This window comes from Python bivittatus, unplaced genomic scaffold (assembly GCF_059951505.1).
Source record: "Python bivittatus isolate LINGU-HERP-01145 unplaced genomic scaffold, Pbiv_v1 ctg000350_np1212, whole genome shotgun sequence".
In the NCBI taxonomy this organism is placed as follows: domain Eukaryota; kingdom Metazoa; phylum Chordata; class Lepidosauria; order Squamata; family Pythonidae; genus Python; species Python bivittatus.
In genome coordinates this window covers 36,022,670-36,039,952 of record NW_028277074.1, presented here as the reverse complement: position 1 = coordinate 36,039,952, position 17,283 = coordinate 36,022,670, and the positions used below count along the sequence as shown (strand labels likewise).

The following is a 17,283-nucleotide window of genomic DNA, read 5'->3' as shown; positions in this document are numbered from 1 at the left end:
GCCAAGAAAACTGCATGGACTTCTTAGCATCAGATTTTACAAGCTATACAAAATGTATTCTTTCACTACATTTCATACAGGACAGTGTATTTACTTCATTCAACATAAACAAGAAAAAGCCCCCAAAATTTAGAAAATTATCTTTTAAAACCAATCAAAAATGCATGTATCTTACAAACATTCATTTATCATAAAAATGTAATATATATTTTGATTGCCCAAAAAATAATACTAATTTGAATGTATTTATACTATTCATCCCTCACCACAGATTTATTATTGAACAACTGGAATACTGTAATATCAAAAAGAAAAATATATTTTGGGGACCAACTGAATATGATCAAGCAGCTTGTATGTAGTCATTGGAATGTCTATTGACTTTCACCTAAGAACATACCATTACTGCCTGACAAAATTCTTTTTTTTTTTTTAACTTTAAAAGTGATTTCCAAAGATTGCAAGGATGCTGCTGTTGAAGAGAATACAAAATCAAAATGCCCACAAATTTATAAATCACTAATTCTACAATTATATACTATTACTATCAACATAGCAAATTCATCATTATGGATTCTGATTACCAAAATATAAACATGTGATCAGTTATAGTTTGTGATCCTGCTTTGCCTGGGTAGCCCTATGACTTTGAGAGCAACCAGTGGTTGCTGGTTGGCTTCCAAGTGCTACCCCAGTTACTGGTTGTCATTGTTAAAGCCCTACATTGCTCAGAACCAGTTGTATCTGCCAGTCCAGTAATATATGGAAGAATTTACTCTCATTGAATCCCTGTTTTCCATGAGTGCCATATTCATGGACCATGAAATCACTTGTTCTCCACTTCTACCCTCTCCTGTGTAACAGGATTTCCCTAAGGGTTAGAGTAGCTTGAACTCTGTTCAGATTTAGGAAGGCCATGTTGTTTCAGGAAACCTGTGGGGCTGAAAGTAGATATTCTGTAAATGATTATATACACTGATGAAAATGTGTTCATCAGTGCAATGAAACTGATAATATAATTATGTATATTAGGTGGTATTGTTTTAACCCTTTTTATTGGTACAGAATATACAGTATGCCACTTAGAATTGGTTACAACTGAAACAGCATGTAAGCCAGAAATTTAAGTAAAAAAAGAAATATGTTATTCATCTACAGCAAGATTATTTGACTTTGCTAAAGAGTATCTATGCGCTGAGTTTTTAAACTTGAATATGCAATGTACCTAATATTAAATGACCAAACTGGTGTACAGTTGTAAATGTCAGAATTGGCTGGAGTTCCCTATAGTAAACAGGAGCAATTAATTAAAAAGAATGAGATGTCCCACATTTGAGAAAATCTAATATCTGCAAATCATGTGGGGCTGACAATCCCACAGGGATTAGATATAAAAGTGCAAATTTAAGTATCTGAAGTTAAAATTTTTGGAGTTGACCAGGTTAGCTTTAAAATGTAAATGAATGATCTACAAAGATTAGTCAAATGAATCTCTGAAATAAATCACAAGCCTGTCCATGTTTGTGTATCAATGAGTGCATGTGAATTCTGCTACAAAATGCTACTGTTGTTTAAACAGATGCTTTTTTAATTTACTAATTGTATACCGAGATATGCAATAAACACCTATAAACTATAACCTAGCAGATCTAGAAGGCATGCCAGAACTGCTGATATACAGGGTTATTCATGTAACAGAGAAGAGGCTGAAATAAGATTTAAGTGGTAGTATAGTAAGCTGGCTCGAACATGAACACAAAGCTAACATTCTATTATAATTTTTTATGTGAATATATGCTTTAAAATATTTTTGTCTTTTATAGCAACTTTCCTAAGGACTAACAATAATGGAGCATCTCAACATTAAATAAAAACCCAGTCAATAAACACAACATTAACTATTAAACAACCTCCAAGAAAAATACAGTACATAAACCAGGACAATAATAAAAGATTAAGACAATAAGTAATAGAAATTATGTAGGTGTCATCCAAGACCAGTTTAATTGTTCCATTATCTTAGATGTCATGGAATTAATCATATATTTTCTACCTAAATTATTATCTTTATTAATTAATGCTTATTAATGATAAGTATTAATAATTACTAAATTATAATCTAATGCCATAGTACAAACCAAACTGGCATTATCTATCTTTTAAGAACTATACTGTATATTAAAACAGGGTTTTTGTGCACTTTTAAGAATGTTTCCAAAATCATATTCTAATGAAGCACAGTAGATATGTAAAATTATACAGTATGTGTGTGTATATGTGTATCTGTATAGATTGAATGACAGATAGACAAATAGACAGATAGATAGATAGGTATAGATATAATGTTCACAACATAAGAATTCCAGTAGCCAAAGATAATACTCTTCCCCTGCCCCACCCCCGCCTGCTGTAATTTTCTATAAACAATCACAGTAGTATTTCCTTAAAGGAACTGGTGGAAGGGACTTTTGTTTTTCCCATTTTCTTTTTCAGTCTTCTGCTTTGCTTTTAGTGTGACAGCTAAAATAACACATGGATACTATACAGGAATTACACATTCTACTTAAATCTGTTCCACACTAAAACCACAGAAGCAGAATCCTAAGGACCTTTTGCAATGAAATACAAGAATACTGATCTGGTGCCATATTTGGTGTTGCACATAATGTGGGAATGTTATTAAAAACATTTCAAAGAAGCTATTCATGAGCATCTATATAGCGGAAAACTCATATAAAGTTTCTCTGATTAGATCAATAAATAACAAAGGTGCAAAAGGTATTGATGTTTTATCAATAGGACCAAACAAGTTCCTTAATTGAGCTGTAAATCTGAACATTTTTATTCTGACTGAGACCCACTAAACTTAGTAAAACCTACTCACAGTAACCAGTGTAGATTGTTTTGTTAAAGTTATATCAATACCTTAAGTCTTTTTTATCAATGTCTAAGATCTTGGGCTTCAAAAGTGTCCCCAGAATGTTGTTCTTTTTCTGAATGTCATTAGACCAGGCCACAGATAACTGGAAATGGAGACCCTACATCTATAGTGATCTGGGCATTCTCAAAATATGTCAGTATGGATGTACACACCAGATTTTTTAAATTGTAAAAACTGAATCAGAATAAGTATGTATAATATTTTCTTCAGCATCAGCATTTCAATTTCCTACACCAAAATCTAGAAGTTTGGGACAGATTAATTTATTTCTAATTCAAAACTGATAATTTGTACAGTGGCCAGGCTTAGCAAGTTCACAGTTACATTTAATACAAGAATGGTAAATACACTTGCAAATATTAGCCACACAACAAATAAGGTAAAAATCTTTCATTACCTAGCACTATACTTAATATTAAGTATATTAATTAAGACAAAACTAACCTTTAATTTGTCATAGCGTTCACTTAGAGCGGCCACCTGGTGATCACGATGCCTCCCAACCAGTTTACACAAGGCACAGATTAACTGGTCATCAGTCACACAATACATGTTAACTTTCTCATCTTCATGCTCCAGACACATCAATCCTCTGATATGCGAGTCAGGAATAGGCTCGATCAAACGGTGTCCAGTAAATGGCTTCTTGTTTGGATGAGTTGCTTTTAAGCACTCCTCACAGTAGGATACCTCACAAGTCACACAAGTCTTGACTGCTTCCTGAGCAGGATCCTGGTCACAGAACTGGCAGAGAACTTTTTCACTCGATGACATGCTGTTGCTATCAAAAGCTCGCTCTCGGCGAGTTTCACTGGGAGAATTGGGCCCGCTTACAGAAGCTTTCTGAAATCTGTCTATAATATTCTGCAGTGTGACGTTGCGCTTCAGTCCGTCTAGACCTCGTTGACTGAGGGTGATGACATAACGACAAGTGGGGCACTGGAAGGCGGTGATAGATTCCACTGATTCGTTGGTAGCACACTGGGAGACCAAGATGCGATGTGCACAGTTGAAACAGAGACTGTGAGCACAAGGCAGCAGCAATGGATCTTCAAACAGCTCTAGACAGATAGGGCAGGTCAGTTCCGACTCCAGTGTTTCCATCTTCAGGCAAAGGTTTCCTGTGTCATAAGCAAAATCCAGGGAAGCCAATCAGCTATCTGAAAGCATAGCATAATATTCAGTTAGATCAGAGAGGAAATTCTGTTTCAAATGATATTCTTACAGTTATCCAGCCACATCTTCAGACTGGAAGGTGACGTGTTTTGAATCCATCTTTGTGATCAAGGTATTTAAAAATCTATTTTCTGTGTATGTTTCCCTAAACTTCTATTTCTTCTTTTTATCACAAGAGATCCAGAGCAGTGCAAGGGCAGACATTTGGTGCACTTTTACATTATTTAGGAACTATACTGTAATTCAGTATAGACAGACGTACGCTAACACCACCATAGCAAAATCTGTTACTGCAATTCAACTCAATTGCACTATGAAATCAGCTGAACCTCTCCCCAAGTGTCTTAATGCAATTTGATTTCAGGAGCAGCATTGGAAACAGAAATGTGTCAATTTATTGCCTGTTATATCTTAACTTCCTTACAACTTTTGGGCTCCACATTTATTTGCATTTGCCGGACAAGAGACACCCCTAGCTTGTGTGCAGGTATCATATCTGTAACTAAAAGAATTTGCAACTACAAAACAAAATAATATACAAACATTTTAGAGCAAATAAAGAGTGAAATGAGATAGCATGCTAAAAAATATAGATTAGAAAGAGGAAAAATCATAATTAGAATAAAAACTGTGCTGCAGTAATATGAGTCAGAAACCTGGCAGGAATGTCATGTTATTTGCTAAACTGAGAATTTTTTTTTTTAAAAGAAATCTCAGTTTCTCCTATTTCTTTGGTTTATTAAAACTAAGGATGTGCCAAGAATTACTGTTCTTTCCAGCCATGAAGTACAAATGCTGTTTTACTGTGTAAATATTATTGTAAATATTGTTTTTAACAGCTTTGCTGGTTAGCTACAACGCAGCATAACTTGACAATTACTTTTCTCAGCAAGGAATTCAAGAACATGCAGCCTCCATTCCACCCCCTGAAAAAGATCAATCTCAGAAATGACCGAAACTACTTTAATTTCCTCCTTCACTGAAGATGTTACATGAAATGATTTTGAAAGAATTGCCCCACATTATGCTTCTTCCCTAAGCTCTTGTCAAGGTCTTGTACTGTTATAAGCAGACAGATCAGTGAACCATAAGCAAAAGCTATGCTTCACCCTCACGGAAATCTATCACTTAAGAGTACAGTCCATTTAAACTCTGTTGGTCATAAAAAAGGACAGCTTCAGATGGTGTAGTCTTTACACTGTAAGGTTGCCCTATTGTGTGAACTTTCTCTTTTTATTCGCCTAAAATTAACATAGAAATCTTGATTCATTAAGAGTGAAGGGAACCTTATGCTCATTAGCAAGCTTTGGAGCTAAATCTCTTTGAACTGCCAGTAGTTCCCCACAATTAAACTGAGGGATGCAGTTACAGTGGTGGCAAGGCCGTGTGTAACTCAACCAAACCATAATAGCAAAAAAGTGTTCAACAATGGAGGCCAATTGCAAGTCAGCCTCTAATGCTTATTCATACTTACTTCATGGGGAGGGCAGAAAATTCTTTGTCCCAGAGAGATTAGAAAAATGCGTCATTTGGTTTCACACTTATTTGTCAAAAAACTGGGGAACTTTAAATGACCCCCACTACGGAACCCCCCCCCCCCCCCCACATAATACTGGATTCAAGAAACTTTAGCCTGCCTGCTTTATTCTTTCCCTGTTATTTTAATACTGCAGATCTCTTCCATAGGAAGCCTTTAACCATGTAAACTGGAAAAATCATTGGATTGGGGAAGGAGGGGCAATCAATAGGAGAGATAGTACAGCTTCCTAATTAAAATAATAACCTGTATTCCTAAAACAATGCACATTTATAGCATATACACACACATACTATTTAAACAATGTCTTTTAGTAGTTCCATATTTAGTAATTCCAATATCTTAAAATAGCTATTTAAGTGTTAATTATTAATTGAATTACAGATTGGATCACAGTTCCATGGGGAATTTGTGCAGTAGGGTAGTTGTATAGTGATTTCAATGGTATAACAATACTGCATTAACAGCAATAATTCTGAATCTAGATATTATGAGACACAGAGTCCTCAATATAATCATACAAAGGAAAACAAAGATTCCAAAGTGTTTCCTTAAGAAAAGACCTCTTATGTAACCTGGGATCTCAAAGAAAATTCTACTAATGCATGGTTTATATATCTAAGATTATAGTCTACTGAACAAATACTGCATGGTCTAGTATTTAATGTTTATTTATGTTACCTCATATTTTTGCCAAAGGTTCATCTGCCAATAAACTTCATCAGTAATAAACATCTTAGATAAAGAAAAGTCTTCTGTCTCAGTGATGCTCTTGCATTCACATACACACAAATTAAATAAGAATAAAATATTTTTCCAAAACCTATACATGTATATGTCTATTTCTCTCTGTATGTATGTGTGTGTGTGCATATGCATACACACAAACACACACACATGGCTAGACAGTGTAGTGGTTAGAGCATCGCCCTCTGATGTGGGAGACTGGGGTTTGAATCCCAGCTAGTACCTACCTTAGTAGGGGTAGGGGTCCTTGGGCAAAAACCCCCTAACGCTTCACCTTTAATATGAGAGTGACATGAAGAAAGAGAGTCATGCCAGCTCAAATGTTGCCTGGATTAAAAAGGTCTGTGCCAGATGTTGGGGAACCAGGACAATTTGACGATAAGTGGGCTACTGGAACAAGCCATACATGGACGAGACAAGAGAACATGGAATTGATGGAATGCTACTACAACAGTAGACCTAAGGAGAGGAGATATATGAAATGTGTGAGGGAACTATGGATGGACAGAAGACCTACATCCACACTAACTGAGAAACAGCTAGTTACCTAATGCTTCAATAGCGAAGAGAAAGCTTCTGTCATAATTTTAGATAGACCAACTACACATTACATCCCGGACTCAAGAAGATCCGGAAGATTAAGTGGATGTGCAGTCAACACCTGAAGCTGGAACGTCACTGCCACCCTCTCCATTACAGACATATCAGCTGATATGAGGCCTAAGATCATGGATAAACTAGCTATAGTCAACCCTTGAGACCAATTACCAAGGCTCAGTGGAAAAGTACCATCAGATAGTATGCTAGAAGATGCCAATAGAGCCCTCATGACAATCCCTACTACCACCATAACTCAAACCAATGAACTGGTATATGCTGTATATGCAGCTGCTGTAATGCTGGAGCCGCTGTAATCCTGGAGATGCTTGGCTACATAATGAAGAAAAACAGCAGTACATACCCCCCGGAAAATGAGGTTGGAGGCTATGATCAAGGCAACTCAGAGACAGGTTAGTCAGCTGGTGGAATTACAGAAGGGTGTGGAGATTAAGGATAAGACTTGTCTACTGAAAAAATACAAGGGCCTGACTCCATCTGAAGCCCTAGAGACTGCTAAACAAAGGCTCACAACATTGGCTGCCAGGATAAGGAGATACACTACAGAAGTAGAGGCCAAGAATATAAATGCCTTGTTCTCCAAAGAACCATCCAATGTGTACTCCCAATTGCAGTGCAACAACACAATAACAGCAGAACCACCAACAGCAGAAACTGGACAGTACTGGGAGAAAAAGAAGACACATAACACCAGTGCAAAGTGGCTGCAGAACGGGAGAGCAGACCACAGCAATCTCCCAGAACATGAACTAGTCACCATCACAGTAGCAGACATCCAACAGCGGGTCAGAAACATGAAGAGTTGGACAGCAGCTGGCATGGACATGAACCACACCTACTGGCTAAAGAAACTAACAGCAGTGCATGAACGCCTAGCCGCACAGATGAACTAGTTGCTAGCAGTAGGCTCCCACCCACACTGGCTAACACAAGGAAGGACAGTGCTAATTATGAAAGATCCCCACAAGGGAACAGCATTGTTCAACGACCGGCCTCCTGCAACATGGAAGTCCTATCAGGCATCATAGCTGCCAAGCTACAGGACCATATGGGCCACTACATGAGCACAGCTCAGAACACTGCATTGGAAACGACACCAGAGGCTCAAAACAGCAACTGCTCTTAGATAGAGCAGTTGCCCGAGACTCAACAACTAGGCAGACCAATCTGAGCACAACCTGGATTGTGAAGCGTACGACTCAATGCCACAAACATGGATCTGTGAATGCCTGACACTATATAAAGTCAACAGGACACTAAGAATCTTCCTCGAGAACTCAATGGAACTGTGGAAGACAACACTGGAAGTCAACTCAATACAGTTCACACAAGTGGCCATCAAGTGTGGCATAGACCAAGCTGGTGCACTGTCCCTGCTGCTGTTCTGCATAGGCTTGAACCGCCTCACCCAGCTAATCACAAGGACTGGATATGGATACAAGTTGAAGAGTGGAACTACCATCACTCACCTCCTCTACATGGATGACATCAACCTGTATGCTAAGAGTGAACAAGACATCAACTCACTGATCCACCTGACATAGATCTACAGTGAGGACACTGGGATGTCATTTGGACTGGAGAAGTGTGGCTGGATGGTAGAGAGAAGGTAGTTAAGACTGATGGGTAGAAACTACAAGCAGGCCACATAGCAGACATACAGACCAGCTACAAGTACCTTGGTATCACAGTCACATGGGAACCATGAGGAGGAGGCAAGGAAAACAGCAACGTTCAAGCACCACCAAAGGATAAGAGAGGTCCTAAAGAGCCAGCTCAATGGGAAGAACAAGATCCATGCCACCAGCAGATACACCCCACCAGTCATCAGATATCCTGCCAGTATAGTGAACTGGCCAAAGGAGGGCATGGAGGCTGCTGATGTGAAGACCTGGAAGCTCCTCACAATGTACGGAGGTTTCCACCCCAAGTCCAACACCCAGAGACTGTACACCAGCTAGAAAGAGGGCAGGTGGTGTCTGATGAGTGTCAAAGCCACTGTCCTGGACGAAACTCAGAGCATTCAGGAGTACATCAGTAAAATGGCACCCAAAGATGAGCTGCTGAGAGAATACCTGAGGCAGCAACAGGCATGGGAGGAAGCTCAAGCAGAGGAAGTGCCATGCAAGACAAGGCCCTGCATGGGATGTACCATTGACAGATAGCTGAGGTGGCTGACATTGGGAAATCCTCCCAGTAGTTGGAAAGGGCTGGACTAAAAGACAGCACTGAGGCACTGATCGTAGCAGCACAAGAACAGGCACTAAGCACCAGATCCATAGAAGCAGGGGTCTAGACAGGATTCAAGGTGCAGACTGTGCAGAGAGGCGTCAGAGACAGTCCAACACATAGTGGCAGGTTGTAAGATGCAGGCAGGAACAGCATACACTGATCGGCACAACCAAGTAGCTGGCATTGTGTACTGGAACAGCTGTACAGTGTATGGGCTAGACCCTCTCAATCCAGATGGGAGATTTCACAGAAGATTGTGGAGAATAACGGCTAAGATCCTGTGGGACTTCCAGATCCAGATAGACAGGCAGGTACTGGCCAATCAACCAGACACCACAGTAGTAGATAAGGACCAGAAGACAGCGGTGGTAAGTGACAGCAACATCAGGAAGAAATAATATGAGAAGCTGGAAAAGTACAGGACCTGAAGGAGGAACTAGATAAAATGTGGAAAGTAAAGGCCAAAGTGGTCCTAGTGGTAGTAGAAGCACTCAGGGCTGTGATTCCTAAGCTGTGAGAGTGGGTCCAACAGATTCCAGGTACAACACCAGAGCTCTCTGTCCTGAAGAGTGCAGTGCTACGAACAGCTAAGATAGTGCACAAAACCCTCAAACTCCCAGGCCTCTGGTAGAGAACCCAAGACTGAGGAAGACACATAACCCCCACAGGGGTGAGAGGGGATTTTTCCCCCTTATATCTATGTCACCTATATAGAGAGACTTCTCTTGTAAAACATAACTCTTCTATATACAGGATTGTCTTTCCATTTTGTACAGCCACTTGTACAGGCTTCGATAGCCAAGCTATTAGATGACCATGTCAAGCAATTAATTGGTTTACCTGGAGTAATGGATCAAAAAAGAAAGAAAAGTGTTAGTGTCTATAAAGTGGTTAAATATACTGGTCTAACAGAACAGTAAAACCAGATCTCTGTTGGTGCATCAAAGAAACTAAAAACTGCAGTGATATTCAATCATGAACTAACCTTTTCCTTAACTAGTACTCAGGACTGGCTTTACCATTCAGCAGAGAGAAAAGAGGAGGTGGTGCTGTACAGTGTGGTCTGGCTCCGAAACAAGCCTGCTGCTGTGTACAGTAAAATGTGCTGTCCCATCCCTGGCTAGAAGAGAGATTCAGTGCCAATCCAATCATCTTCCATATGCGAAGTGCATGGAATATCAGGCAGCAAAATATTTGGACCCTGCCCTGCCACCATAATAACCTCAAAAGGAAAAGGATCCAAACATTTCAAACACACTGCTGCACATATAAGTGCTGGGTTAATTTCCTCCCACCCAAATGATCTGTTTACTAAGATGTGCCAAGAAGTACTTTAAGGACCGTAGCCATAAACTATTTTATATGGGGTTGTTTTAAAAAACAACAACAAATGATACATTTACCATAAATACTAGTAACAATGAATAGTTTCTAGAAACAACTTAAAAATATGCCTAAATTACCATGCAATGGTATATGCCCAAAGATACAGACATTAAATCACATGTATAAGCAAACATGTTAAGGACGATGTTACAAAACATGCCAAAGAACCAATAATAAAAAATGACTAGCGATTAACATCCTAATATTAAACAGCCATTTTAAACAGACTTAATATTAGGGATACATTTCATATATCTAACACAAGTCTCCTACATGATTTCAAGTAATGGTAGATTAAAAAGTTACAGGAAAAATAAACTTAGTCCCTTATTTGACAGCTTTAACAAAGAATGATAACCCTACAGACATTTGTAACCCAACAACTTTTCTAGGCTCCATTAAGTTTATTACCAATTATCTAAACAGAATATTATTTGCATAATCAAATTTAGAAATATTACAAAGTTCTTTTGAACTAGTCCACCTTTCTATAAAATAAAAGCAATCTTTACAGTTAAAAGAAATAAAGCTTATTCATCACAAAGTTTTTACAAATTTGTTTTTAAAAAGCATAGGACATATCCATGTTGAAAATCTCTTCAAACTATCAACTAAGCATTATATACCCACCAACAGATTTTGACCTGAATGTTTTAGCTGAAACATTGCTGATAAGTGAGCACGCTGATTCCCCGTCAGAAAGTAAAAAACTGAGAGACCTACGGTGGCCTCTTCAGAAAGTAAAAAACTGAGAGACCTACGGTGGCCTCTTCGACTTGCAGTAATCCTAAGCTTTTAGCGCTGTGACTGTGCGTAACTTGGAGACAGTTGATATTGAAGCACAACAGGAAAATCTATGCTACAATTCCAGGAAAGCCAGCTCCACCTAATCGCCTCCGTCAGAGTTTAAGGACTTAAAAACTGCTCTCAAAGCAGGCTGGCTTTTGTTAATGACATGAAAGCAAACTCTCCCCTTTCTCTTTCAGTATTCAGCACCTATCAAGTGAGAAAGCAGCAAGGATCAGATTCTCTCCCTATGCATCCACAGAACCCATCCAACATGGCTTGTAATAAGGACATTGGGCTTGGCGGCCACATTATTTGAACAAGTGGAAGCTCAGCCTGCTGTATAATTAATCCAGGGTTGAATAATGAAGTTCCCATGCCTGTAAAGGCAAAGTGACCTGAACCAGCAAACCCTGTCACATTGCCAACAGTCAAGGAAGAGCTAAGGCTTACTGAACAAATATTGCAAGGTCTACATTTGAAGATTTTCATACTACTCATTATTTGATTGGTTCCTTCTAAAAATTAATCAGCCAGTTGGAATAAAAGTACTGTAATAGACATGCAGTGATAATTTATTCTTTCTCAATAGTGCCTTTCCAGGCACTTTAAGACTCCTCATGTGATTATTCCCTAACAGCAAAGTATTGCTGATTATAAAAAGTTAATAAATGCTACTACCATTTTTTGTAGCATTTAATTTTAAGAGCAGGAAATTGCACTTGCTGGCAATCCCCCTAACTGTGCCTTTTTCTTTTTATTTACCACTTAACTTTTAAAGACTTGTGCTTTACTGCAGAACAATTGAAATGTCTAGCTATTTGGTGCTGAATACAGTCAATATTACTATTTATCAATATTTAATAAAATTCATAGGAAAAAAAACCTGTCTCTTTCTGACCATTCTGATATATACACATGCCAGAGTTTTAGCTCTCAATGAAGGTGCTAAAAAATTCATGTGAAAATGGAAGTTCCAGGAACAAATTGCTTTCTTTGAGTTCCACTTTGCATATGCAATGATTCTTTTATGTTGTTATTAAATGAAAAACGCATTACATATTTAGAAGGGACTCAAATCATCATTCCCTTTGCTCTTCATACCAGAGACAAATTTGTGTTTCATTTGCTTTGCAGGCCAATTTAATTTCCCTCATCATTTCCTTTCTTACAGAAAGACCAGAATGCTGTGACAATAAGAGAACCATTGTTTCTACAGGCAAAACCACAATGTTTATGAAGAACTGTTTGAAATAGCACTGGTATAATAGGAATACATGAAACTTGGCTCTGGTTTTTATTGTCATTCATACATGTGCAGAGAGGTATGAGAGACAATTCCCCCCCACTGTAATCTAATAAGTGAATGAATAAACTAGAGCTATTGCTGTTTCCATAAATATTTAATACAAGATTGTTTTAAACCATCTTATTGGACCATGTACAATAAGTACAAAAATAAGTATTACTCATGATACAATGTGAAATCACCATAGGAACAGCCAGTAAATGCACCATTTATTTAAACACACTCCCCAACAGGGAACTGACTCTTCCCTGTAGTTGTGTCTGAGAAGAGAGCAACATCTTGGGTAAAATCAGCAACACAGCAGAAAACCTAGCATGGCATTTGATTTTTCTCCACTATCATAGGTCTCTATTTACTTCAACACAAAGATGTGTGAACAAATTTTCATGTTTAAACACTGTGACATCCATTTGTTTTTCAGTACAGGAAATCCATATTAGGAAAGTGAGGTTTTAAGTAGGAAAGCTTTTCATCAAAGAGATTGGCACAAGTCCAGAATAACAGGACCACACTAGATCTTCCATCTTCTTCTGTGTTTCAACAATGTTCCAATATATAATTAGTCAAAGAACTAACTGACAAAGGGCTTATTTCTTACACTACATTTTAGTGCATATCCAAATGAAAACATGGCAAGTATTTGTTGTAAACATACTTTTCATTCAGATATATAAATAAGAAAAACTGTTGATTACAATTAAGTTGACAGTAGCAAATCCTGATTTGCGTGAAATAGCCCTAAGACACCTTGATTGAAGAGTCACATTAGGTTTTGCTGAGTCATTTATTTATTTATTAAATTTGTATGCCGCCCATCTCCCCCAACGGGTGACTCTGGGTGGCTCACAATTAAAACAAAACCCACAAATAATTAAAAATAAATACCACATTAATTAAAATTAATTAATCAATTAAAAAGTCAAGCTATAAAGCAATTTCATTCCATTATCTTTGCGATATCATACCCAAAATGGGCCCCTGTTTCTGATATTCATTTTCACTTTGAATACATTGTGCATGAGAGAATCTCTACCAAAGGATTTTTCCAACACACAATCATAGTTTCCACACTGGACTTTTCCTATGGAATAATCATATTTTTTCTCTGGTTTTTGGCTGTGCATCTACAAGATAACATGAACAAAGCTTCACACTCCCATGCTTATTTCCTGAACTTTTCAAAGGTCTAAAAGGTGACTTTTAAACACAAGTACATCCTTGCTTAAGTAATCCAATGACTTATGCAGGCTAGTTATGGTCTGCGTAAATAGCTCTATCAACTTCATTTTCTATGAGCTGCTGTTCCTAAGGAAGAATCAACTCTATCATTTTAACCTTTCCTTCCAAAGTAAAATGGTATTAACTTCAACCTTTCCCCCTCCTCATCCCACCTTTGAACTGCAAGGCAATCGTATCCAGGATTGCCATAAGGCAGGTAGATATTTAGTCCTTTCATAACCTATACCAGAGATTGACATGACAGTATGAAAATCACATTTACACTTCATATTACCACAGCTTTGCTACTAGAAGCCTTCAGACAGTCTGTCACATGTAACAGATCTTGTGCTTTTATGTCCCTTCATATAACTCAGTTTACAGATGCATAAAAAGTTCAATATGAATTTCATTAATGCAGGAGGCAGGTGAAGAGAAACGAAGGCCACAAAACATGATCTTTATCTCCCATGTATAAAACGAAGAAGAGAGCTAGTTTGGTGTAGTGGTTAAGTGCTGACCTAGAAACCAGGAAACTATGATTTTTAGGTTTAGTCCTGCCTTAGGCATGAAATCCTGCTGGTGACTTTGGGCCAGTCACTCTCTCTCTCAGCCCTACCCACCTCACAGGATTAGGCTGAGTTGACCGAGAGAGAGAGAGGGGGGGGGGGGGGGATAAAAATCTAACACAACAACAGCATCCCCAATGTACTGGAAAATTGCATTTGAAGACAATCATGCCCTCTGGATATATAATTTGCCCCATTTTCATGGTTCTTCACTATTTGGGGGTATATGTTTAAATGCAACAGCTGTGACAGCATGCCAAAGGAAGAAATTGCAACTAGTCTGAAGTTATAGAAATACTTCATTTGTAGGCTACAGATAAATAGTACAATACCAATAAATTATGCTTGCTGGCTCTGCTCTGCTAGTACAGTTGGGTCCACAAGGGTGTTTTGTTCTTGACAGAGAAAGGGAGAATCATCAATAATCCTTTACAGACATCCTTTGATGTGGAGCAGTTAATTCCCATGTATTTCCAATATAGAATATTCATTATATGACCTGACACTGGTCTACCATGAACATTTTCTAAATAGTTTATGGCTTGGGCCATATTTTCCATATTACAGGAATCATCAACCCAATTTAATGTTTAAAGGAAAGTTATTTTTCCCTTGAAAAACAACATAGGAGAAACATATTGTTATACATATTGTTATAGTTACACATTTTAATCCGTTCAGGATCTAAGTATCAGTCTGGGGATGGAGGGTGGAATGATGGGTTTATCAATCAAGAGCTTCATGTTTTTTATTTGTTCAGTCTTGCTTTGACATTCAGAAACTAGTATTTCATGCCAGCATACTTTGTTTCTATTTCAAGGGCTGTGACATCTCTTCACTGAGATGCAACAAGTTCCTTCTTAGATCTATGACTTTTTTTCTATTTCAGCTTAATTATTATTCTCAATGGAATAAGGCTTAATACCTTAATAAGGCTTATTATTTTAATATGCTTTATTCTCACCTATAATTTAATTATTTGAAGCCTCTATTAAATTCCTATGTCGATGTTTTGTCACTGCCCACCTACATGCAAACTATGCATATATTTCAGGTATACCTGTGTGGATAATATACCTACAAGTGTAATTATCTGAGAAAATTGTCAGTAAATAATCTTAAGAAATATTGAATCATTTATGAGGAATATTAAATGGTGCAACTATTTTTACAAAAATATATTCCAAACAGATCAAATGGCATCAAGATATAGCCATTTCATGACTGAAAGACACATTTATCATGACCGAAAGATAAATTGAAACTACTGCTATCAAAGCAAGTGCCATATAAATTTAAATTGAATTTATTTTCAATTTAAAATATTGAATTTTATTTATTTCTTCTTTCCCTAAATTCCATAAAATGCAAACCAACTTAGAAAAACAAAGCAAGTATGAAAAGAAAGGAGAGGAAAGAAGTATCTTGTTGGAGTCTGTCTACAGCTTTCAGATGTCTCTAAGAACCTGGATTAGCCAAAACCTAGACAGCAAACTAGAACCCTCTGCCCATAACCTAAATTGATTAAAAATTTGCTAGCAGGCTTTCTTCACATTTTTGTAGTCCTCATCCTGCTCAGTGAATCAGTTGTAATAACAAGTCATATCACATGGACATCCATTATAGTTTTCTATAATTTATACATTTTGAAATATTAAATGAAATTGTCAAAAAGCCAGATCTGCGGGAAGCATATGAATTTTATGCTTATCCAAAGGAGGCAGGGGCTTAAAAATTTGAAAAAAAAATAGATGGATGCAATGCCATTTATATTATAGAGACCTTCCCTACAGATTATGAACAATCCAGTTAAAGATATTAAAAATTATATTTCTTAAAATGTAGTAATCATGACATAGACTCTGATTACTTGAGGGACCACCTGTCTGGTCCAATTCAATCCTGAAGTGTTGGCACATTCCGGGTTCCTTTGATTAAACAATGTCATCTCTCAGGATCCAGGAAGTATGCCTTCTCTGTAGCAGTTCCCCCCAAGAACTGGATGGCCCCCCACTCTGCTGTAGTTTAGAAGATCCGTGAAGACCTGATTATTCACCTAGGCCTTTAGCAAGGGAGAGAGACACTCCTCACTTCATCGCTTACCATCTTTATCTTTAATTTTTATGTTTATTGTAATTTATTGTAATTTCTTTGTTTGATTGTTGTGAGCTGCCCAGAGAGTTGAAAGTCAGGCGGCATACAAGTTTAATAAGTATTATTGTTATTATTTCTCAGTCTTTTTAATGCATATTTCCTTTTGATAAACAGGGTAATGCTCAACACTGTTCTTTATACAGAAAAGTATGAACTAAGGCTTAGTTTTTATAGACTCTGTACTTTATAATAATCTTGCAGACTTCCACCTACTCTGACATATTATTTTACTAATCATGTATTTTACAAGGGGATCTGGATAAAAATCTGCAGATAGTTATTGACATGGCATACGATTAATAAGCCTAAGGCAACCAAAATAAACCTAAACTTTCTTTTGAGCATAATCAATAACTGTTTAGCATTTGGCAAAAACAAAAAACAAAAACACTGAAGTAAAACATATACCTCACTCTAAACTTATTCTCAGTGTCAACATAAGTATTAATTAATTTTCCATGTTCTTTTCATGCAATTACTAAGCTTATATGACTCCCATAAAAAACAGAAAACTGTTCAAAGATAAATAAAATCAATAGTTTGTTGATAACATATTTCCCTGTAAACCTGCACACTCAGTCCCAAAATTAGTGTATTACTGATTGCTAAT

At 37.4% G+C, this 17,283-nt stretch overlaps 1 protein-coding gene across 6 annotated transcripts in view; it reads right to left on the bottom strand.

Annotated features, from left to right (window-relative positions):
* Positions 1–17,283, bottom strand: part of MID1 (midline 1) — a 183,450-nt gene that overhangs the window by 53,777 nt on the left and 112,390 nt on the right. For 3 of the 6 annotated variants that reach the window (XM_088144936.1, XM_088144937.1, XM_007429176.3), the window contains exon 2: positions 3,386–4,101. In XM_088144936.1, coding sequence (XP_088001062.1) covers positions 3,386–4,045 — 660 coding nt within the window. In that variant the 5' untranslated portion in view covers positions 4,046–4,101. Of the gene's footprint in view, positions 1–3,385; positions 4,102–11,267; positions 11,465–17,283 lie in introns of those variants that run through there. The other 3 variants (XM_088144938.1, XM_025167263.2, XM_025167262.2) reach the window with 3 other exon arrangements.